The sequence below is a fragment of the Mastigoproctus giganteus genome, chromosome 2 (genome assembly GCF_048544385.1).
Source record: "Mastigoproctus giganteus isolate SK-2022 chromosome 2, ASM4854438v1, whole genome shotgun sequence".
Taxonomy (NCBI): domain Eukaryota; kingdom Metazoa; phylum Arthropoda; class Arachnida; order Uropygi; family Thelyphonidae; genus Mastigoproctus; species Mastigoproctus giganteus.
This window is the reverse complement of record NC_143576.1, coordinates 215,620,060-215,645,607: the sequence shown is the minus strand read 5'-3', so window position 1 is coordinate 215,645,607 and position 25,548 is coordinate 215,620,060. Positions and strand designations below refer to the sequence as shown.

The window sequence follows — 25,548 nt, the reverse complement described above, 5'->3', positions numbered from 1 at the left end:
TTTTAGTCCTAGGAAAAGCCAGTGATGTGTGACAAAAGAACTCGGTACTAAAAAGGAATATCCATTGAAAGAATGATTTCTCTGATGGCTTTTTCACAGCACAATGGGCATTCAAAAAGTTTTTATTCTAACATAGTTGCAGTGTTCTCCCCAGGACCTCTCGAATGGGTGCACTGCTCGGTGAATTTAACTGATAGCACAGCTAAAATTTAAGCGATTCTCATAGTACCATATGGTACCGCTCACTGATCTCGATCAATATTAATTCAAACATACGATTGAGATCAATACAACAGGAGAATATAATATCAAATTATGCAATTAATTTTTGCTCTGGATCACTTAAGTCACATTTATAAATAACAGAAAATTTAATAATATTGCAAAATATTAAAATTTCCCACCCAGCTACTTCATAATGCTATCTGGATGGAAAAATTTTCGATTATGTAGTATTTTTTCAGCAGGTAAAACACATTATGCATCACTGCATCAAATCTTAGTTTAATAGATCCAATCCTCTATTTTTTATTTTATTTTATTTTTTTTTTCAGGTGGTTTAGTGAACTAAGGATTAGAAAATTTTCAAAATGGAGAAAAAAAATAGAACTACAGGCAGTGATAAAATAGCTGTCTTTGAAAAGAACATATCAGCATGAACCATCCTTGCAGGACAGTTCACAATGATATGGTGCAGACATTGGGGATAAGGCTCCTGCATAATCCAGTTGAGAAGTGGCACAGAAAACTGTGCGATGATGCAGATCATTCTGGATGACTCTCCACATCCACAACTGAGGAAACCATCAACCACATGCATGACTTAGTGATGCAAGACAGGCGAATGTTTGTTAAGTGTATAGCTAAGTCTGTAGGCATTTCAATCAGCAGTGTCAGTTCAGTTCTGATGAAATCTTTGAATATGAAAAAAGATCAGTGCTCGATCAGTTCCATGAACATTGACAGATGAGCAAAAGGCATGCTGCAAATGAACATGCACCACGGACTTGAACATATGGAAGATCCATGAAATTTCTGGTCCCAAGTTGTTACAATGGATGAAACATGGATTCATCAAATTGACTTAAACACTTAAAAACCCGAGTCTAATGTGGAAGCATCTGTGTTCTCTACCTCCCAAGAAGTTCCATGTTGCTCCATCAGCTGGCAAGGTGATGGCATCAGTTTCTTGGGATGCAGAAGGCATCATCATCATGATTGACTACCTGGAAATTGGCATTACTGTCTCTGGTGCATACTACAGAACCTCATAAGGCAACTTCGTAAAGCCATCAAGGAAAAGAGGCTTAGAAAACTGAAAAAAGGTGTCCTCCTGGTTCATGACAATGCACCTAGTCACACCTCCCAGACTGTGATGACTGCTATACAGACTACAGGATTTTAGCTCCTTCACTACCCACCCTGTTCTCTAGATCTTGTCTACAGTGACCTTTTGTTCCCCAATCTGAAGGATAACATCCATGAGAAGAGATGTCTCTGACTCTGAGATGGTTACAGGGCCAAGGATGGTTGGAGGGCCAAGATAAGTAAGGCTTTCCTATATGTGTTAGAATATTACCTTTTTGAACCACCCTTGTATATGCAGGTAAGTCACCATTGCAAGTATGGGATTTGGAACAGATATTTTTCTGTGTCTGTGTATAAAAATTGTATTTTCTGACGAGTGCCTTGTTACTCTGAATGGTTATGTGAACAAGCAAATGACATGGCTTCTTGGATTTGAAAGATCAGTTGGGTGGGTCAAACGTTCTATATATTTGGTGTGCTATTTCAGGCCATGGTCTCAGACCTTATTTTGTGGAAAATGAACAGGGAAGGAATATTACTGTGAACACAAGAAAGATACTGCCAGCCAAGCATCTTGCTCTTTGTTCAAGATCTGCAAATATTGTCACACTAAAAATCTGCATTTCCATGCAGTGGTTCCAACAAGTTGCTGCTATCTAATACACTGCAAGGAAAATGCTACAGCTTCTAGAACAGCACTTTCTATGGTGCTAACCTGGGGGGCATATCTGCTCCCTCCAAATTCACCTGCACTCATGCCCTCTGATAACTATTTGTGGGGCACACTATAGGAATGTATCTACAGAGACCCAGTGCCCTGTAACATTACATAGCTGAAAGACAACAAATGTGTGCTCCAGTCAGTTTCAAAGGACTGCATTAAGAAAATGTTTGATAAACTATAATGTTGATATGAAACATGTCTGGAAAATAATGGTGCATGTTTACATGTATTTGTTAGAAATCTGTGATGTGATCTGCTTCAGATAATTCAAAAACAAGTAAGTTTTCTCTATTCATTTCGGTATACTTTATTCTGGGGCCATACTATATCTTAAACTCTCTCTCTCTCTCACACAATCATGAGGAGTTTAAACTTTTTATCAATGAATCAAGAGAACTTGTCACAAAAAAATTAAATTAAATAATGAATTTATTTTATTTTTTGTGACCTCCAAGCACAAAGGCCATCAACCTAGAGCACTCTACTACCACAATCTTATTTCAGACTTGGAAAATGTCAGAACCAATGACTAAGCAACCAGTGAGTTACACCTACCAATCAGGCTTACTGATATTATTAGTAGCAACAACAAATTTATGGTTGATTGATAACAATTCTCACTACAGCTTTAATCACAGGAACATTGAAATATTTTATGGTTTGACATAATTTATAATTTACATTCACAGGGAATTACCTCAGAGTGCAAATCCTTCAAAAAATATTAATTAATCCACTTGATCGTCACTGAAACAATCTAATGAAATGATACTATGTACAAATAACTGATCTGAGCAGCGCTAATTCCAGACATAACGGAGAAAAGGTTAAGGCGATATTAAGATGTGCATTGGAACAACTAGATGAATTGGTTTATTCATTAGATAAACTAGGATATAATTTGCAAAGTGATTCTTGGTTTCATTTAGAGTGAATGATAAAGAGCATCTAGGCAAGAGATTTAGGGATGGTAGCATCATAATGTCAGTCAGCATCATGCTATTTCTTATGTGTGTTTAATGAAGGACAGCATAATACACAGATTAGATCCACAACTTTAAATGTGATTGTACAGGTCATAGTTGGTCTTTCTATTAATATACACAAATTTCACCTAAAAGGAGACATTTTCCTATCATTAATATCCAGAGATCTCTCTGTTGATGGTAACATCCTGCCCAAGCACCCCGTCAGCCACAACTATAAATATGTTGTAGGCCTTTGAGGAGACAGTAATATGATTGTGAATTCAAGATGCTGCAATTGATGGAGTTAAGACTTCCAGTGTGGAATGATAACAGGATCCCACATCAGCAATCACTTTGTATGTGATATTTCACATACAAGTGATTACTGAAGTACAAGTGGTACTGAAGGTCTCTAGGTCAACACTTGGTGATGTGATCTGCATGTGGAAACAGATTGATACTGAAAATGTCATGAAATGACCCAGCAAATCTCTGAAGCTGATGGAAAATGACAGGAAAGCCTGTCATAGAACAGAATTGACCAAGAGGAATATACCCAGAGGCTCGTATCTGGTGAGTATGGGCTTGGTACACCCAGGGTCCTGAGTTGGATATCATCATTCTTCTCTTTCTTGGTGATTCCCTTTTACTTCTCTCTCTCTCCGGGCTGGTGCAGCATAAGTCTCAGGCTTCCTTGCACCATATAGCTAATAATAATAACGTTCCTGCTTGGAATGCAGGTCAATGCTATCACAGCATACACAGGTACCCAATGAGATGATTGTGACAGAAGTCAGCACCAGTAATGTATGCAGGACCATACATGATTTGGGTTACCACTGTCGTGTAATCATCCACAAACCGCTAATAACTCAGACCAATGCCAACTATCGTGCTTGGTGTAAGGGCCAATGTTCTTGGACAGTATACTAATGGATAGCTGTGCTTTGTTAAGTTGTGATACATGATTTATCAATCTGATGACTGTGCCTGGGTGTGGCAGATATCCAGAGAACTACCTGCCAGAATGTATTATCCTGACTAGGTTTGGCAGAGAGAGAGTGTGATGGCCTAGGCCAGGCGTGGCCAACTTAATATGTGATGCGATCTACTTTTTTCCTTCAAAATGCACCGCGATCTACCATCTCAAAAATTTCATTGCACAAGGTGCACAAATCGAGGGATGACTGTATATTTAAAATTTGTCATGATCGACCAAAATTAAATCCGCGATCGACTCGTTGGCCTGGCCTAGGCCATCACACACACACACACTCTCTCTCTCTCTCTCTCTCTCTCTCTCTCTGCTTGTTTTGGACAAAACCATGAATTTTGAGGTCTATTTAGACATCCTGGACAATAAATGCATTACCTACATCATGGCAACATATCTGGGAAGGCCCATACCTGTATCAGGAGGACAACATTCTGTCATACTGCATGTGTTGTGACCAAGTGGCTTGAGGGAATGATTGTTGAGAAGTTGTACTGGTCAGCACAGAGACCTTACCTCAATCCTACAGAGACCCTCTGGGATGAACTGGATTGTCAGGTGCACATGATGGGAGGGAGAGAATGACCAAAAAACAGAGCTGAACTGTTCACCGCTTTAAAGGTCGAATGGTAGGAAATATCAGAGGGTATTTACAAAAAACTGGTGGAGAGAATTCCATGGAGACTAGGAGCTGTCCAAGACTAAAGGTTTCTGCATGTATTATTAGTTTTCCTGTAAATAAAGGTGATTTGGAGATATGCAAGTGTTTGGATATTAATGGGAGGGCAGTGTGTTAGTAGATGATGTGTGTTCCTCATGTTACTGAACCATTTCATGGTTGAGTACCACAAGCAAACAGAAATTTTCCCTCAATAAACCTGAACTAACCCAATCCCACAGGTTTCAATCCAATAGAGAATATCCAGGAATCCTAAAAAAAGAGTGCTAGTTGTTAGCATCAGTAGAGTCATATGATGCAAGAAAGCAAGCTTATACAGCATCAACCAAAAGAAAAAAAAAAAAAAAAAAAAAAACTTTCCTATTTCACCCATACATGTGCTCCAAATGTTTGTCTAGTTTTGCCTTGAATTTATTTAAGCTGTCAACTTCTACAATGACAGACAGATGTTTGTTCCAGAAATCAACTATGCGCTGGCTAAAGGCAAATTTTTCCACATGTATTCTAGAACTGTCTTTCCTCAATTTGAATTTATGTCCCCTCAGGCAAAAGGAAGAATCCCATCAGCATTCAGCTTGCTCAAACCATTCACGGCCTTATACAGCTCAATCAGATCACCTTGCAGGTGCCTAGTCTCCAGACACTGTACTTTGCAGAACTTAAGCCTTTCTTTGTAAGAGCAACCCTTTGTTGCATTCACTAATTTTGTTGCCCTTCTCTGTACTTGTCCAGCAGCTCTACATCCTTCCTAAAATGATGCCTCCAGACTTGCATACAGTACTCAAGGTGTGGCCTGACCATTGCCTTATATTAGGGGAAAATGGCCTCCGTATCCCTGCTAGAAAAATTCCTGTATACCATTGACAAGACATCATGAGCTACTCTTGCAGACTTGTCTGCACTGCTCAGAAAACTTTATCTGACAGCACAATTACTCCCAGGTTCTTTTAATTCTCTACCACCCCATCAATGTATCTACTGTGTAGTACCACACAGTTGATACATTACTCTGCAGTTACTGCTATCAATATGCAGTACTTGACATTTGTCAATGTTAAACTTCAGTTGCCACTCTCAGCACATCTGCTCAATTTATTTAGATCCTATTGCAATAGCGTACTGTCATTAGTGTTATTAACAACCCTGCCAACTTTCGTATCATCTACAAACTTGGACATTAAGCCCGATATACCTTCATCAATATCATTAATAAATACAGAAAACAACAATGGACCCAACACCGAACCTTGGGGACTCCACCAATAACATAAGTCTGTGAAGAGCAGTGTCCATTGATTACCACTCTATCTTCTCCCACTCAATGAGGCCTTTATCTTTAGCAGCAATTTGCCCTTAATGTCATACTGCTCCAAATTTTACAGTAGTCTTCTATGTGCAACAGTATCAAACGTTTTCCTAAGATCCAAGTATATGATATCAAAATTATTTTTTGCATCCAGTCCCCTTGTGATCATATCATAGTATCCAATCAAACTGGCCACACAAGACTTCCCCTTAACACACCCATGCTGTGTCTGAACTATAACCGAAGTCTTGTCTAGATGATCCTGCAGTGGTTCTTTAACCAGTACCTCCATTAGTATCCACAGAACAGAAATTAAACTAACAGCTCTGTAATTACTTGTCACCCTTTGATCTTCCTTTGTGAATTGGAGTCACATTTGCACATCTCCAGTCCTTGGGTTCCTCCCCTGAGTCCAAGGAAGCTCTCATAATTATGGTTAAGGATTTGCTTACTTCCTTTGCTGCCTCCTTTAATATAACTGGATAAATCCCATCCACCCCAGTGCCTTTCTTATGTTTATCTTCAACAATTTCTCCTCCAATTTGCTCTCAGTTATTACAAAATCATTTAGCTCACTGACAGAGTTTAATACACCTCTGGCATTCCTCTCCCTGAATAACTTCTCATGTGTAAATGTAGATGCAAAATACTCATTCAGTTTGTTAGCTACCTGAGCAGGATCATCAACAGTTGAACATTCGATATGAAGTGGACCAATCTGATTGATCCCCTTCCCTCTAGAGCTTACATAAGTAAAGAACTCTTCGGTGTCTTTCTTTGCATCCTTTGGCAAAGATTTCTCATAATCTGCCTTTGCCTGTATAACCTCCTTTGTACCTGATTACAGAACAGTTTATATCTACCATAGGTTTATGTATTACCTGTTAATTTATACGTATGCCATACATTTTTTTTTTCCTGCCATGTCTCATTATTTCATCTGATATCCATTTAAGCCTAAATCTTGAACAATATTTCTTAGTTGGTATGAAAAGATAGTAGCTTCCAATCAACCTCTGAGGACACTCAGTCTAAAACATGTTCTATGCAAGAATGAGATTTGAATATCTACTGCCAATCCTGTAAATTGTAAGATTCCAATCTTACAACTCCAGAAAAATAATAAATTTTTGTAAAATTTTTAAATTTATTATATTTTAAACAGACAGCATTAGGCAATTTGCTTGCATTTCCACAGTTGTTTCGGTAAGAGAGCAGATTAGCACTGGCAATAGGAGGCCAGTTCGAACTAAAACTGAACAATAGGAGTGTCAGAAAATGTTTTGTTTACGGCAAATAGAGGGGGAGCTATACTTGAAGAAAGTGAACAAAGGGACACCCCCTCCCGAAGAAAGGGTTAAGACTCCAAAGAAGAAAGTCCCGGAATTATAGAGAAAGCCAAGATCTGATATTATATCGCTGAATAAACAGGCTGACCCCAAAGTGCGCTCTTATAAATTTCAAGGACAGTCACTTCAAAAAGACGTAACGAAAGGGTTAAATGAACAAGGACGTTCAGAAGAAGTGTTCCAGAAATTTCTAAGCATCCAAATGTCCCCACTACGACTAAAGGAGCCCAATCTATCAGAACATGGGCCGAGACATGGACGAATAACAATAAAGATGAAAAAAGAGAAATTAATTGTGATTGGTCAAGAAAAGGGGGAAGAGGGATGAATAAAAAGGAGAAGCAAGAGTGAAAGAGAGAGTCAGATAGAATCGTTGGAGAGTGAAACAAATTTTTTTGGGGAGTGAGACTGGTGTCGGAGGTGTGTGGGGAAATTTTTTTGGACAGAGATTTTTGGAAATGGCACAGTTCAGTGGGTATTAATAATAGCAAAGTGAGGGAAACGATTCAGAAGAAAATTGGCTCGAGTTGCAAGGAATGGCTAAAGCAGCATCCCAGAAGCAAAACCCTAGTATTCTGGAGCGAACCAACAAAGAATGCAGTCCAGAGATGTGCACCTAGAGAACCAGTAAAGGTCAGGCACAGGGAGATGACCACTGGAAAGAGACCTGAAGTCGGAAATCCCCATCGAGGCAGAGGGAAGAAAAGAGAAAGTAAGTTCTGAAATGTTTGATTATGCTAACTGGAAAAAAACGGGAAAAATGAATAGGACTGTTAGACAATGAATAGGTTGAACTGAATACTATATTTTAAAGGAAAGGGGGGGGGGAAACAACAGTAGATAGAGGATTTTTTTTTTTTTTTTTTTTGGTAGTTGTTGGTGCATCGGTTTCTGTGGCCACAATGCACCTCCCAAGGTTTTTGCAGTACTTTGATCCAAGCCCGAGGCGGGATTCAAACCCGCGACCTTTGGGTTGCCAGGCAGGCACTTTGCCCACCCGGCTAGCCCGGTCGGCAAATAGAGAGGAAAAGAATGAGAGAGAGAGTGAGTTACTCATCTTTACTAGAAGCATATGTAAAAGAATGTATTAGAGGTGTTATTGTTATTAACAAATAGTCTGTGCTCAGAGGAAACAACCACTAGTTTGTTCATAACCCACTGAAGGCTCTGAAGGGCCAGGGAAGGTTGTATGCGAAATTTGATGTTGCCATGTAACAGGAGAGAGATGAAATGTAAGGTAATTATAGATATGTGTATGTAAATATATGTTAGGTTGTAAGATACTTTAGGGAAGTAAGTCAAAGATAAGTAAAAGGAGAGAGGGAGAGAAGTTCCCACTATTGTTTCTTGTAAAGAACTTTAACAGAAAAGAAAGGTATGTCTGAGTTTATTAATTTTGTAGAGTAGAAAAAGGCTAAGGGAAATAGTATAATCATGATTTATTTAGTGTTTGTATTTTCTTTATGATCCTAACGGTGAAATAAACTTTGTTATGTTGATAATATATGTCTCATCTTTCAAGAGAAATACACACAGCTCTATAGTAAATAACCGGACTTATCCTGGTTTGGGGAAGAATAAAAGAAAATCCTCATTACATGGAATCTTCTGATGTTGAAAAAGGTAAATAAAATAAATTTATTGAGAAGCAGATAGCTTGTGGACCTTGGAAGGGAAGTGAGGACCTCTGTTCTAGAATTTTAAATGTACAGCAACAGCCTATTGAGGTTCCAAGGTAAACTGGAAGTAGAATAGAAAAATAGAATTAAACATAAATTGGAATTTTATCCCCCAGCATCCCATAAAATGTTGAGAAAATCATATCTTCCACACAAGTACACATTTTTTATTTTTTCTATCTCATTTCAAGTATTATGTTCAAAGTATGTTATATATATTACGAAGTGTTACATGTGGCAGCATAATTTTTGGCTCATTTCTGTTTATCTATATTTCTCATTGTTTTTTTTTTTTTTTTTATTCTAGGCCCAAATCTATTATATTATCAAAGCTGTCCTTGAATATTTTTGTCCATGACATAATTATATACTTGTCCACATATCTAACTCCTGTTGGTCAGTTGAATATCAATTCAGCTGACTAACAAGAGTTTTGTACATCAGCTGAAGGTATAATGGAGTGGCAGTAAATCTTAATGAGTGTTTCTACTAGCTTAGCAACAAATTGCACAAAAGTGTTATAAAATAAAGATGTTATAGATGTGAGAAAACTTATTTGGGAACAAAGTTTACAGATTAAATAAATCCGTTAAACTTTGTTTCAACTTGTATGGTTGAGGAGGTTTCCATCCTGCAGTGTATTGATAATGGTTGCAGTTTACCTTTTTATTAAATAAACTAAAATGTAACTTTTTTAAATAATTAAATGCTTGTTAGTGGCCCATCCTTTAAAGTTTCTTTAAAAAGATACTAAAGAGTACTGAATTGCTTTTTTTAATATGAAATACATCTGTTCTTTGTACTGAGGTAGCTTTTACCTCCATTGAAACTGGTGAGTAAATAATTTGAGAACCCTCCAGTGAAAATGTCACAACAAACTCCACTGGACTGAGTGTTGACATAAGTGAGAGGTGAATTAAGAAATTAGCAATTAACAAAGGTAATATTTTTAATACATATCTAGATTATGGTAATATGCCCAATTTCCACATAACTAAGACGATTGACGGAAGAACAGTAATCATCATGAATAAGTGGCACAAATCATTTTCTTGATGTGTGACATATGATAGACAATGTTCAAGGAGTTTACATTCCCTGTTCATGCATGTTTGCCAAATTCCCAAAGCTTAATTATTTAATGATTCTTCCTGCAGGATGCAGTGAAAAATGAAATTCACACAATGAACTGCATTACAATTTGGGATTTCAAATGGCAGAATGTTCATATATGCACCACCATTTACATGCCATTTATGTATCTGGTTATTGTTTGGTTTTTTTTTTTTTAGGAGCATTAGCAACTAAGGCCATATTGCTCCAGAGATATGTGGTGGTCATTTCCTGACCTTTCCGCAACCTCCGTATTTGGTGGTGACGGGCTAGAACCCCGGTCTAATCAAGAAGCATGTTACGCACTGCTGCTCCTGCCCACCTGGCTACGGAGGCACCTATTTATGTATCTCTGGCCATTACTTAGGTTATGGTAAGTTGCAGATCACAAATAAAAGGGAACCCTGTCCATGCAGGCAAACTAGATAGCCACCTAATTTGAGGAATAAAAAGTTAAAATTAAGATGAAGCTTATGAAATAAAAGAATTAAAAAAAAAAAAAAAAATCAATTTTTCTAGTTGGAATATGTGGAGAATAAGAATTACTTGAATAATTCATTTATCTACACTTCTGATAACTGTTTAAAATGCTAAATCTTATTTACTACAAAAATAAATATTTTGGTAGAATTCTTTTTTAATTTGAAACATGGGATGAAGATAAACCATTCTGCAATGCTCATAAGCAGTATCTCAGCCATCAGCAAAATGCTTCCTAGTTTACCAAAAACTTCAAAAAAAAAAAAAAGATTGAAGGAAGGGGACACTGATAACATGGTCTGTGGTGTTAGCTGCCGGAAACTAGTCTGTAATGTGTTAGGACTTCCTGTGGGCCACATAAGCCTAGTGCCAAAACTACCACAAATGATCCCTTCCCCTTGCAGTGACAGACCCTACTAGGCCTGCCACTGTGGGTAGGAGGGGTAGGGATAATTTCTGTGCAGATTTCTTTGGTGCATCAGGAGGGTAAGAAGAGTTAGAAGTCCTTGACTGGCTGGTTTGGCTGTTAAAGAGCATAGGTAGGTATGTTTGTAAATCTCACAGCAAAGGGGGGAGGGATAATTTGTAGTTTTGCTACTGCACTGACCCCAATGCTGTTCTCAAGTATGGCAACATTTCTCAGTTGCATAATACCAGCCATGTTCTGCCAATCAATTAACAAAAGAGCTTGCTACCTGAGTGCATCTATTTATTATACATAAATAAATTTCCATATTAGGCTGTAACAAGTGGTTCCAATTCTTTATGAAGTATAATGTATTTAAGATATTTAATTAATCAGGACTACATAATTATATCATGTGGTAGATTTAAGTAATTTATTACTGAAATGCTACAATTTACCCCCGGGGACTCACATCTGGTGAGTATGGGCTTGGCACACCCAGGGTCCTGAGCTGGATATCACCATTCTTCTATTTCTTGGCGATTCCTTTCTACTTCTGACTCTCTCTCTCTCTCTCTCTCTCTCTCTCTCTCTCTCTCTGGGTAACTTGGGAATTGTTTTTGGCTGGCGCAGCATAAGCCTTAGGCTTCCTTGCATCATATGGCTATTAATAATAATAATAATAATAATAATAATTTGAATGACTGAAACACCTCAATGCCAAATATTTAAACACTTCTGGCTATGTTTGGAAACTCACTGTTTCATCATTTTCAGGCATGCAGGGTTAGAGCATTGATTTGACTTACAATTTTCTAGAAAGTTTTACGAAATTCTATTAATGTTAATTATGTTGTTATTTAAAGTTATAGAGGTTACTGATGGGGTTAGTTGCTTGGTGTCAACTTTGAGTTACAGAAATAATTCTTTTATGGGTAATTTTATAACATTTGACAGTCATAATTACAATATATACTATTTATTATATAGTATATGATACTACATAATAAATATCATATAAAAGGATACTATATAATAAATGAGAGGCCTTCATCCTGCAGTGGATTGAAAATGGTTGATGATGATCCAATTTACAATAACTGCAGCATTTTTACAAAGACTATTAGTATATCATAAGTAATTAGTTAATTCATATAGTTTAGCTGTAATCCTAGAGTTACTCTTATGCTATTAAGTTGGAAAAGCTTACCTGTTTATGTGACCCTGGAGTTGAGTTTTCTGGAAAGTACTTGGAGTAGTCTGAGAGAGGGTTTATATGTAGATGGGGTTATTTTGGCCAAAGGAAAGGTTTTTCTACAAAACAGATTTTTGGGTACTGGGATATATATTATTATTACAAGGTTATGGTAGGAAAGTGAATCTATGGATTTAGTTGTTTAGAGTTGTTGAAATCTTTTCTTGCAATCTTTACCAGGATTTTCGCTTGGAATAAGTTATAACAGGTGCTGTGGAAAGGAACTCCTTATTTCTTGCTAAGCTTCTGGACATTTTATGAATCAGGCTTCCTTAAATATTCTTCTGGAGTATGATAAATCTGTCAAAAGTACTAAAGTGTTGGTAAAATCTCAAGTGCCTCTGCAGGAAAGGATGGGACAGCTGTTTCAGATTTGTGGATTCATTGGCTGATGTAGGTTGAGTAACAGGAGTACTGGATAAGTATGTCCATTATCTGGGTAATGGATGGTTGATATTGATTCTTGGAAAGCTTCTGTTTTAAGCATGTCTCTGCACTTTCTTGCAGAGTGCAGGTCTGTTATTAGTTTTTGCTGCTTTTGTTATAATGCTGCTGATCCCTGGAATGTATGATGAGTTGGTTTTTTAGCTGAATGTTAACATAATGTTGAATGTTATCAAATTACCCATAAAAGAATTATCTGTAACACAAAGTTGAAACCAAGCAACTGTAACTCATTGGTCACCTCTACAATCTTAATTATTTAAGATAAGTATAAAGCATTTTAAGCATTTTGCTTAAAAGTATTAAAGCTTTAATTAAGTATTAAAGCTTTAAGCATTTCGCTATTTTCATATTATTTAAGATAATTATATTATTAACAGAACTTTGTAAAACTTTCTAGAAAATTGTACCCCAAACCAATGTTCTAACCCCACATGCCTGAAGACTGGAAACAGTGTTCCCAAAAATTAGCCAGAATTGTTTAAATGTTTGGCATTAAGGTGTTTCAATCATTTAAATTGTAGCATTTCAGCAATAAATTACTTAAATCTACCATGTGATATAATTGTGTAGTCTCAATTAATTAATTATCTCAATGATGAACAATCATGTAAATCTCCTTTCAATTAATATAGTGGATTTGCTTGGCACTCTTAAGTCTGAATTTAGATCATGTTGGAGAACTAAGGAATTCTTAAAGGCCTTTTCAATCAGGTAGAACCAGCCCATCTAGGGTGGCGAGAATAGACCCCCCCCCACAAGCCCAGAGAATCAAACTGGGATTTTTCACATCAAAACACGCATATCCTCTCACAAACACTACTTGTACACACATAATAAACAATAAATACTATGTGAATTTCCGCAACACGACCAAACTTCATAAGTAAAGGAGCCGCGTGGATGACAACGCATTCAGTTTTGGATGTGATAAGATGCTACCGAACGTACAATGAGTAAGTATTAAAACAAGTATTCGTTCTAGTATTTTCTGTAAAATACTAGAACGAAATGATTCGAATAAAATTATAAGCATTACAGGCACACATATAAGTATCAAATTAAAGTTTGGAGGAATCAAGCCACTGAGTATTAAATCAAAAATACTATTCGAATTAAGTTCTATCCTAGCCATCACATCACTCAGTCCTTGACATGTTTTTGAATGGCACATTTGGAGTGAATTAAGAAATATATTTTACGCCAATAACATATTAACGAGAATGTACTGCATCACACATTATATAAATTATTCGAAAAAGGTGAAGGAATTCTTAAACCAATACAAGAAGCAAAAGCGCACGATTCTCACCGTAATCACACCACGTATCTCCACTTCTCCAACGTTGATACATTTAAAGTGCGCTCCCTCACCACATACATTCAAACTGAGTACTCGCCACCTAGTGAACTCAATTATTTGTTTATTCAGAAATTGCTTAAATTTTTGATTCTTTATGTTTTTAATAAAATGCCTTGTGCATTATTATTATTAGCCATATGGTGCAAGGGAGCCTGAGGCTTATGTTGCACCAGCCAAAAAATTTGAGAGAGAGAGAGATTCACTAAGAAATAGAAGAATGATAATTTCCAGCTGGGGACCATGGGTGTGCCAACCCCATACTCACCAGATGTGAGCCCCTGGGTATGCCAACCCCATACTCACCAGATGTGAGCCCCTGGGTATGCCAACCCCATACTCACCAGATGTGAGCCCCTGGGTGTGCCAACCCCATACCCACCAGATGTGAGCCCCTGGGTGTAGCAATAGGATTGAAAAGAACTCTTAATCAGCTGTCGCGAGTAACGTGGTAGATAGCGTCGCTGCTCTTTCTTGTTTGTAGCTGCCTCGAGGTATTGTTGGAACTCCTGACCAAGAGCTAATAAGCGGAATTTAATTTAATTCTTTCACACAGAGTGAAAATGCCCTAGACTTACCAACAGAAGTTGAGGGAACTTTGGAAGAAACCTTTATGACTTACTAATTAAGAACACCGGTTATAGGTGTCAACTTAAATGGCAACCCTGACTCAACGTCTTTATTGTTATTTTTGGAGGATTTTAGGTGCATTAGCAACTAAGGCCATATTGTTCCATATATAGGGTGTTTCAAAAATGATGGTCAATAATTTAAAGGGGAAAAGTGCAAACAAAAATAAGCAAAAAAAGTCCCAGTGAACATCGAGCCCCAAATGAACCGTTTTCGAAATAATGCACATTTTCGGTTAAGATCCGCCACTGACTATGGGAACACTAGTTCATAGCAAAAAGCTGTGAATCCTTTGCTAAGGATGGTTTTATTAAACATAAAATAATACATTTTTAATTTTTGATTTCAACACCATAGGACTTTACAGATGTTACATATTACAGGATGTTACAAAAGGTGTTCAAAATGCTGTCCTTGCATCTGTACACAGCTTTGTAGTCTTCTCTGCATTGAGTTGCGAATCCTTTCAGGTATTCCTGGGTCATTTCTGATTTGCTGAAAGGTTCCTTCCGAAGCTGCAAATCCTCAACTGTGTTAATGTCAGAAGTTAACAAGCTTTTTACATGACCTCAGATACAAAACTCCATACGATTTAAGTCTCTTGTTCTGGGAGGCCACATTACAGGCACACCTTTACCTATCCACCGTTGACTATACCTTCTAGTTAGATACCGAGTCACAACTCGAGCAAAATGTGCCGGTGCACCATCATGCGTAAACCAGATGTTCTGGCGTTGCTGAAGTGGAACATTATCAAGGAGGTCTGGAAGAACATTGTGCAGGAACTGAAAATACAGCTCTCCTGTTAGCCTGTTTGGCAGAAAGTCTCCAGAAACTGGGGTTTTTTCATCCAGCAAACAGGGAAATCGACTAGCACACGCAATTTGCAGACAAAATAAATATATGGGTAGATGTAATCATTTACGGAAGACCCTAATATCATAATTTGTTTTTTTTTTTTTTTTTTTGTATGGCAAAAAGTGTGGTCCAATTAGACGGTCTCCTAGTAGTCTTGCACAGACATTTAACGAGAAACGTTGATGATGTCGTGACTCGTGAATTGCATTAGGATTTTCGTCGGACCAAACTGACAGTTATGAAAATTAAAAATACCATCACGAGTAAACCCAGCAATGTCAGTGAACAAAATGTTGTTTAAAAATTCGGGGTTCAGGACACACTGTTGTTGCATCCACTGGCAGAGTTCAGTCTGGAAGAGAAGTCTGTATTGCTGAGATCTTGTACACGCTGGATATGGGAGGGGTATAGTAATTGGCGATGTAAAATTCTCCACACACACTGCTATGACTCGGTACACGCTCTTGCAGAGCAACCCTCCTTGTCGAAGTTCCTGGATTTTGTTCTATTCTTTCTAACAGTCTGCACAAATAGCACAGTGGTATCTTCACCGTCCTCCCCACACCGGATGGAAAAGGCCCAATGGGTTCGAATCCCGTCGATGACACGAGGAACTTTAGTGGGCTTTTTTCACTCCGCGGCTGAGTTAGTCGGTCTCAGACGTAGATAGCAAGATTTTTTTTTTTTTTCCTAGAAACTGGGTTTTTTCCGTCCAGCAAAAGAGGAAAATCGACCATAGAACACACGTAATTTGTAGACACAAATACGGGTTAATGTAGTCGATTACGGGCAACCTTAAGATAATACGTAATATATATTCTTTCTAACACCCTTTCCTCAACATCAGGTGTTATGCTTCTGGGCTTACTTGCTCTTACTCCATGTGCGAAACGCCCATGTTTTCTAAGGCGTTGATGTACCATGATGAATGTGTGCCGGTTGGGCTGCCTTCAGCAGGGAAATGCATCTTGGTACAAACGTGAAGCCTCGAGTGCATTTCTAATAAATTTGGAATTGACACCTCTAGTACTAATTATCAAACTCGTTTTGAACATAAAAAGTCGATGACAGGTGTGTGTAGGTATCCAAAAAAAACCTATTATTTTTAGGCCACCCGAATAATTAAAATCATCTGCAGTGCTGGGTGTATCATATGTCTGTTAATTGCATGTGTTCTTTGGTCGATTTGTTTGTTTTGCTGGACGCAAAACCCTAGATTCTGGAAAAAAAAAACCTTGCTATCTATGCCTGAGACCGATTAACTCAGCCACGGAGTGATAAAATCCAATTAAAGGTCCTCGCGTCATCGACGGGATTCGAACCCGGGCCTTTTCCACCCGGTGTGGGAAGGATGGTAACAATACCACTCCATGGAGCTCATAAGCTCAGGAAAGTAGAGGGGATTGGGGGGTAAAGGGGAGGGCCGTCCTGAGGGTGCATTGGATGCACCCGGGCGCCAACGTTTAAGGGGCACCTGAAAACCTGAAACTTACATACATATATGAAGAAAATTTTAAGGGGGCGCCAGATTTCAATTAACACCCTGGTGACAAATTGTGATTGGCACCCGGGCGCCACATACCCTAGGATTGCGCCTTAGGAGACTTACGAAAAAATAGATGAATAGCAAGAGGAAGGTCTTTCCGGTGAAGATCTCTGTCCCTGCTTATGTGCTACTCTCGACCCACCCTGCACATGGTTTTTTAGAATATGCTTCCGTGCATTATCGATGAGTCACTGGCCATCCATGGAATCATTTCCATAACTCTGTAATTTTTTATAGCGACATTGGTTCACTATTTTTGCATCATTTTTCTTCTTCTTCAAGAGGAGTGTTTCCATTTACAATCGGTTTCCTCAGTCTACAAGTTATTTTTTAAATTGCCATTCAAGGTGTCTTGATTGGTTAAGCCTCGGGCTGTCATGCATTCCTGTACTCCATCCATCCATATCCTCCTAGGTCTTCCTCTTCTCCTTCTTCCAGGAGGTATCCTTTCCAGGATAGCCTTTGGATAACTGGTTTATTGCATCCGTGTTACATGTCCATACCATGTTAAACGCTTTTCTTTGATAGTGTCACTTTTTTTTCGCTTTTCGCTTCCATTTCCTGTCTTATGTCTTCATTCCGTTTTCTGTCTCTTCTAGAAGTTCTTGCTGAGCATCTCCAAAAATCCATTTCCGTTGAGAGCAATTTGTTTTCCACTCGCCTATTCGACGTCCAGGTTTCCGCTTAATACAATAGAAGACTTTGTACAATCGTTTGAAATATAAGTTTCTTTGTTTTATTTAGGATATTTCTGCTCCATAGAACAGAATTTAACATGCCGATAGCCTTTCTTCCGTCTGCAATTCTCTTATTGATCTCTGCTTGCGATGATCCCTCACTTTGTAAGATTGATCCCAAATATTTGAATGTATCTACTTGTTTGATTTTAAAACTTGCAATATTTAGAATGTGTCCTGATCTTGAAGACAACATTTCAGTCTTGCTAAAATTTATTTTTAGACCCCATTGTTTATATTCCTCAAACAGTTGAAGACATGCATAGTCTGCACCTTTTAAGTCTTGTACTATTACCACCTGATCGTCTGCAAAAATTCAATTGTGAATATAGGTGTTGTTATTAATTGGTAATCCCTTTTTATTGCATTTTTTGACCAGGATCTTAGGCATATGTCGATATAAATTTTGAAAAATGTTGGTGACATGTAACAGCCTTGTAACAAGCCTTTTGAAGTGTGGAATTCAGGTGACAAAGCTGATCCCACTTTAATTCTGCATCTGTTATTCCTGTAAATTGTCTTAATAATGTTAATCAGTTGTCCATCAATATTTTCGTCTTTTAGTGCTTCCCATACGAGTTTTCTGGGAACACTGTCATATGCCTTTTCAAGATCAATGAAAATCATAAAGATTTTTTTTCCTTTCGAGTGGCATTTTTCAAGGATCTTAAACGCTTTCAGCCGGGAGGTCTCTACATGACCTCCCGGCTGAAAAACTACTTTGCTCTTCTGACACCTCGAGTGGTGCTTCTAAATGGTTCCTGATCCATTTTCCAAGAATCTTTAACAGCGCGTTCAGGACGCATATTCTTCTATAATTTGAACAGCTTTTCCGATCGCCCATCTTATAAATTGATGTAATATATCCTGTTGTCATTTTTTCGGTATTTCTTCTTCTCTCAGTATACCATTTAACAGTTTTTGTATCAGAACAGCCACTCCTCTTCCTCCGTATTTCAGAAGTTCCATGTAAACTCCTCCAGGTCCAGGTGATTTGCCATTCCTTTCTTTCTTTAGCAAGAGTTAGTAGTAGTAGTAGTAGTAGTGGCACTTGATGCAAGAAAGCAAGTGTAGGAGCTTATGCAGCATCAGCCAAAAAAAAAAAAAAAAATCACACCATACCCTCCAGTTGCCTGTCCAGTTCCTCCTTAAATTTATTTAACCTATCAACTTCCACAACGACAGATGGAAGTTTGTTCCAGCAATTAACCACCCGCTGGCTAAAGGCAAATTTCCGCACATCTATTCTACATCTATCCTTTCTTAATTTGAACTTATGTCCCCGTAGGTTCGTATTCTGAACAAGTGGGAGGATCCCATCAGAATTCAGCGTGCTCAACCCATTCAAGGCCTTATAGACCTCAATCAGATCACCGCGCAGGTGCCTAGTCTACAGTCACTGCAATTTGCAGAACTTAAGCCTCTCTTGGTAAGAGGATCCCTTCATTCCCCTCACCAATCATGTTGCTCTTCTCTGTACACGCTCAAGCAAATCTACATCCTTCCTAAAATGAGGCCTCCAGACCTGTACGCAGTACTCAAGGCGTGGCCTGACCATTGCCTTATACAGAGGGACAATCACCTCCTTTTCCCTGCTAGCAAAATTCCTATATATCATTGACAAAACCCCATGACCTGCCCTAGCAGCCTGTCTACATTGCTCAGAAAACTTCATATCTGACTGCACAATTACTCCCAGGTCTTTTTCATTTTCTACCACCTTAAGTGTAGTACCACACAGTTGGTACGTTTCTCTGGGGTTACTTCTACCCATATGCAGTACTTTGCATTTGTCAAGGTTAAACTTCAGTTGCCACTTCTTAGCCCATCTGCCCAAATTATCTAGATCCTGTTGCAGTAGCACACTGCCATTACTGTCATTAACAACCCTGCCAACCTTCGTGTCATCTGCAAACTTCGACATTAAGCCTGATATACCTTCATCAATATCATTGATAAATATACAAAACAACAGTGGACCCAACACCGAACCCTGTGGGACTCCACTAATAACATTAGTCCACGAAGAGCAGCACCCATTGATTACCACCCTCTGTCTTCTCCCACTTAACCATCCTTTTATCCATTGTAGCAACTTACCCTTAATACCATTCTGCTCCAATTTGTACAGTAGTCTTCCATGCGCAACAGTGTCAAAAGCTTTCCTGAAATCCAAGTATATGATATCAAAATTATTTTTTGCGTCCAGTTCCTTTGTGACCACATCATAATAACCAATCAAATTTGTCAGACAAGACTTTCCCTTAACAAACCCATGCTGTGTCTGAATTATTGCTGCAGTCTTGTCTAGATGATCCTGCAATGCATCTTTAACCAGTGACTCCATTATTTTACCCGGAACAGAAGTTAAACTAACTGGTCTGTAATTATTCGTGTCACCCTTCGAACCTCCTTTGTGAATTGGGGATACATTTGCACATCTCCAGTCCGTGGGAACCTCCCCTGAATCCAAGGATGCTCTCATAATTATGGCTAAGGGTTTGCTTAGTTGCTTTGCCGCCTCCTTTAATATAACTGGATAGATCCCATCCGCCCCAGGTGCCTTTCTTATGTTTAACTTCAACAATTTCTCCTCCACTTTGCTCTCAGTTATTACAAAATCATTAAGCATACTGCTACAATTTGATAACCTTCTTCCATTTTCAAACTGTAATGATTCCTCACGTGTGAATGTAGATGCAAAATACTCATTCAGTTTGTTTGCTATCTGAGCAGGATCATCAACAGTCGAACCATCGATGTCAAGTGGACCAATCATATTCAGCCCCTTCCTTTTAGAGTTTATATAAGTAAAGAAATCCTTGCTGTTTTTCTTAGCATCTTTTGCCAAAGATTTCTCGTAATCCGCCTTTGCCTGCCGAACCTCCTTTGTGAGTTCCACTTTCTAACAGAAACTTTTAAGACTGAGTCTTCTTCACCGAAATCCTCCACCGTCTTGAACTCTTCCTGGTCTTCCTTTAAAAGTCCTTTATAATACTTCATCCAGTCTTTCAAAGGTATTAATTGGAAACAGCGTTGTGTTTATTCTGTTTTCTCAATTCTTTAACGACCTTCCGCGATTCCGCTGATCGCTTGAAGCCCAATTTGCTATTAATTGTAGCGCATTTCCTTCCCCATTCTTCATTTTTCGCTTCTAATACCAACCGATTGGCTATTTTTTTCTTTTTAACATAAACGTTCCTATATCATCATTCCTATCACCCAGCCATTTCTGATATGCAAGTTTCTTTTCCTCTCTACAGCAGCTCTTACTTTCTCTGCAATACAGGTCTTTTTTGGTCCTTGGTTCTTCTTTTTGCCTAGGATTTCATGAGCTATATATATTTTTTTTTTTTTTTTTACAATATTTTTAAAATACTTGTAGATTTCTTTAGTATGCATCACTTTTAAGAGACATTCTCCATGTTATTGAGACAATATTGTCTCAATAACATTTTGCTATTGACTGCATTCTCTCAGTTTTTGACAATTAGTTCGTTTGAGAGAGAGATGAAAGTTCGTTTGAGAGAGAGATGAAAGTTCGTTTGAGAGAGAGATGAAAGAGATAAGAATAACAATAATATTTCAGGTAAATAAATTCTACTGTACAGTAGTTGGTCAAGATGACCGAGGTTTTGTTGTGCAGAGCAGTGCACTAACTGTTTGTAAGAGCCACCTATTGGTTTCTTAGAGAAGCAGTTACCTTTATTTCTGTAATAATATGTTCCATGGAATTTAAGAAGTGTATATTTACATTGTGAATGGTTCCTCAAACGAATATGGGTGATTTCGTTGACGAAGTTCTTCGTTACGGTTTGTTTCTTGGTGCAATATTTCAGTTAATATGTATAGCGGCTGTTGTGTTTATGCCTCCGAAGGAGGAGGGCCGAGTAAGTATTGTGAAGTGAAGAACAAGATAATAGGCAGTTTTTTAAGTCGTGCCATCCGTAAATTATTTTTACAGTGATTAGTTATTTTATTTATTTATTAATCATTATTTTTATTTTATATTGCTGTTTATTTATTTGAATAGCAAATAAATAGAATATTTATTTATTTGTATGCAAGTTTGAAGACTATCATGCTGCCTCTACCAAACAACATTGTGGATGATACAGTCTCGCAGGTGACTTTCTCTGGGTATCCACCATACTCAGGGTTAAATTAGAAAGAAACCCTCAGAGAAACAAGCATTTTTGTTTGATTTGGTTGTTGACTGAACATTAGCGAGGGCCCACTAGAAGTGAACTCCCGAGATTTTTCAGTGTCATGCTATGTTCGATCGTTAAAATGTCTTAGGAATTCGCACGTTGATTTTGTGCGATGATACTAAAATATCATTTCATTAATTAACTGTAATCATGTGATAAATCTACAAAGTTGATTGGTAATAGCTGTTATTTATCGCCAGTACCACCATTTTGTCAGTGTTCCACTTTGACATAAGACTTGGGAAATATGAGAAGAGCTTTGCAGGTGAGATGCAACTATAGCCAACTGGCCAGTGTACCAGTGCAGAGATCTGAACAGCATTTAATTGAATACTCATGATGCAGTAAAATACTTGTAAATGACACTGCTGTAGTTATGAAATCTTCCAATCACAAGTCAATGTGTTTCTTAACTACCTTAGTGTGTGACAGGAAGCTTATAATCCCTGTTAGTATAAGTTTGCCATGCTTTTAAGTTGATAATGTGATATGTGTGCAAAGACAAATTTCTCATCAAATCACATGATGTTTGGACAAGTTTAGATTACATGTATTAAGTTTGCTTAATGCTGAATATTTAGCATACTTTTTTGGCTGCGCAAATCACATGAGAACAACAAACATGGATAGAAAATGAAATTTATTTTCCTTAGTGCCCACGTTCCAATCTGTGATTAATTTAAAAATATCAAAAGAAGTAGCTCTGTGCTACTGAAGAATACACAAATGGTCTCGGTACGTAGCATTAGAACATATTGGATGATAGCATTAATATTGTTTGCCATTTTAAATTGCTTTGTTTATTATCTGACATTCTACTGTGGTCTGATAATTATGAAATGTACACTACATGACTAAAAGTATTTGGACATTCACAGGTAATTGCAAATATGGCTTTTAACTGAAAAGCCTAATAGATTGTGTGGCCACCTTTAGCTTATATTCCAGCCTCAACCCTTGAGCATACTTTCTACTAATTTACAGTAGGCATCTACCAGAATTCACCTTCATTCCTCCCACAAAGCAGCTTCCTGAGCTGATGTGGAAGAAGGCTGGAAAGAAGGGTTTTTGCTTCTGTAAAGGTGACTGAAGTGATCTCAGACAGTTTTTAAATAGTATAAAGTTGGACCAACTGATGATGTTACTGGCAGCAAATTCTAAATGGGAAGCATTCAAGGATGTAATTGTGGAAGATACTAGGCTTTTCATACCGATTAAAAAAAAAATACAACTGTGAACATAGAATATGTGCAGTTTACAACTATGGTATAGTGATATCTTGTGGCCTTAATATTTATTCAAAACAACGTAACTCAAAAGTTTAACAAGTACAGTTGAAATATGTGTTTTGATTACCCAAATACACAGTTATGACAGTTTACACCTTGGACAGGTTATGACAGGTACGCTTTGTCTGACCATATGATTACATTCTTAAAACCATTGCCTCTACTTTTGTTATGAGCATACCACTGATAAAATTGCATATGTTGATCTGGATCATCTTCCTAATTTGCATGTAACAGCTGATGTATGCCAGATTTCCACTATCCTTTAAGACATTTAACTCTTGATTGATTCATGCAAATCTTGAGATTGGCAACAATCAGTCAATGCCTTGTTGAGTGACTATTTGTTAGCATCTCTGACAACTTCGGCATCTACACTTCTTATAATCTTTTCCTCCCATGTTTGTCTTTATTGATAATGATTTATGCTCTTCATATTATCATATAGACAAATTATTGTCATATATTGACCATTTTGTCACATATTGATTTTTTTGCACACTGGATTTCTTTCTTATACTTCCAGAACTATCTTAAAATGTTTTTCCTCGCTCAGAGTTGGATATTCTCCACTTTAAATTAATTACTGATTTATTTGAAACACAGGAATATTAAATACCTATATTACCTGTAAAATGCAATAATTTTTATATAAATTAATCATGGTATGAAGATACATAACAATCCAAAATGTTTATATAGCATTTTGAATTATAATATATATTACGACTTTAGTACAATTTTTGATATGTTTATAAACAGGATGGAGGGGAGTCGAGTGATGAGGATACGTCAACAGAAGGACAAGTCCACCAGCCCTCTCATAGACATCACAGTCATCATGCAGGTCGAAGAAGTAGACAGGAAAAGAAGAAAAGAAGATAAAATATACTGTATAGTATGTACATTTTTCTTTCTACTTCCTTCTTTTCTATTTTTCAGAAATATATTGACATAAATGAGTTTGTAGTGTATGCAATCTACGTCCATTAGTAGTAAAAGATGACTTATGTTTCTGATAGTTTTAAGACATTTTAGCTTGGAAATGGCTTCATAACATCCAAATTCCAAAATAGCAAAGCTTTGCTTGTTAAAATAATGCAATCCTGCTTGCAGAAAGGAGGATGAGAACACTGCACAGCCATCATTCTAATCAGCCTCGTTGTGAGTACATAGTTTTCCCTGGTGTTAAAGCTGTGTGTGTAATCAGCCTTAACATATATCATAATATTACATTGTCATAGCTACCAACTCTCTGGATTTACAACTGAGAATCCATCTGTTTGAATTAATTTGACTCCTTCTCCATCTAGCTATTGTACCAGAGTTAGTACAATGGCAAGTTGGAGTTTGTCTTTTTTGCAGAAACAGTTTTTCTTTGCCTTTCTCTTTTTGAAAAAAAAAATAGTTAAAACCGAGTAAAAAATGGAATTTTTAAAAAATTCTGAATTTCTTTTCTTAATTCAACAAATATGGCTGTGATAAATGCCTGAGAATAGTTTGCCACAATCATTCAGTTAGCTGTAAAAAATTAAAAAAAAAAAAAAAAAAGCAAACTTTATCCTTCAGGTTTTCATTTGCAATGCAATGCATATGATAATCCCAGGGATATTCTCTCTCTCAAGTTTAAACTTTTTATTAAACTTCTTGCATTGCTGATAAGAGTAGAAATATGTCCTTTCTAATGATGTCTAATTCTTCCTTAAATTTATTGACGCTACTCATCTCCACAACACTAGACACAAGATCACATCATAAGACCAAAGCATATTTTCTTATGACAATAGAAAGTCTACTAGCTCCAAATAGAATTCATAGATATCAAGTTTCCCAAATGGGTTTAATTTAAATATTTGATTTTTAACTTAAATATAATTATATTTAGAGAACTAATTTGTCATATGGCGCCTCCTTAGCCAGGTGAGAAGGAGCAGCAGTGCGTAGTACACGCTTCTTGATTAGACCGGGGTTTGAGCCCGTCACCACCAAATACGGAGGATGCGGAAAGGTCAAGGAATGACCACCGCATATTCCGGAGCAATATGGCCTTAGTTGCTAATGCTCCTAAAAACCAAATAACAACAACAACAATTTGTCATCAAATAATGCTATTTAGAGAACAAGTTTTACAAATCAAAATGAATCGATTTTGCAAAAAAAAAAAATTTCCAGTTTTTCTCAATATCACTGAAATACAGTAAACCCCCGCTAT

General features: G+C 37.4%; 2 protein-coding genes across 2 annotated transcripts in view; one reads left to right on the top strand and one right to left on the bottom strand.

Annotated features, from left to right (window-relative positions):
• The window catches only part of LOC150090083 (uncharacterized), a 116,095-nt gene extending 102,025 nt beyond the window's left edge, over positions 1–14,070 (bottom strand). The window contains exon 1 of the mRNA XM_090390168.1: positions 14,018–14,070. The gene's annotated coding sequence lies outside the window, so the exon portion shown is untranslated. The remainder of the gene's footprint in view (positions 1–14,017) is intronic.
• Positions 14,071–21,539: 7,469 nt separating this feature from the next.
• Positions 21,540–24,230, top strand: LOC150090082 (protein anon-73B1). The gene is made up of 2 exons (XM_090368961.1): positions 21,540–21,726; positions 24,099–24,230. The coding sequence occupies exons 1-2, from the start codon at positions 21,598–21,600 to the stop codon at positions 24,219–24,221; spliced, it is 252 nt and encodes an 83-aa protein (XP_090225087.1). The 5' UTR covers positions 21,540–21,597; the 3' UTR covers positions 24,222–24,230.
• The last annotated feature ends 1,318 nt before the right edge of the window (positions 24,231–25,548 follow it).

Bases quoted from the DNA above. Each gene is read 5' to 3' on its own strand.
- LOC150090082 (XM_090368961.1), top strand. From the start codon at position 21,598: ATGGTTCCTCAAACGAATATGGGTGATTTCGTTGACGAAGTTCTTCGT. The intron at 21,727-24,098 runs GTAAGTATTGTG...GTTTATAAACAG, and splicing joins CTCCGAAGGAGGAGGGCCGA to GATGGAGGGGAGTCGAGTGA.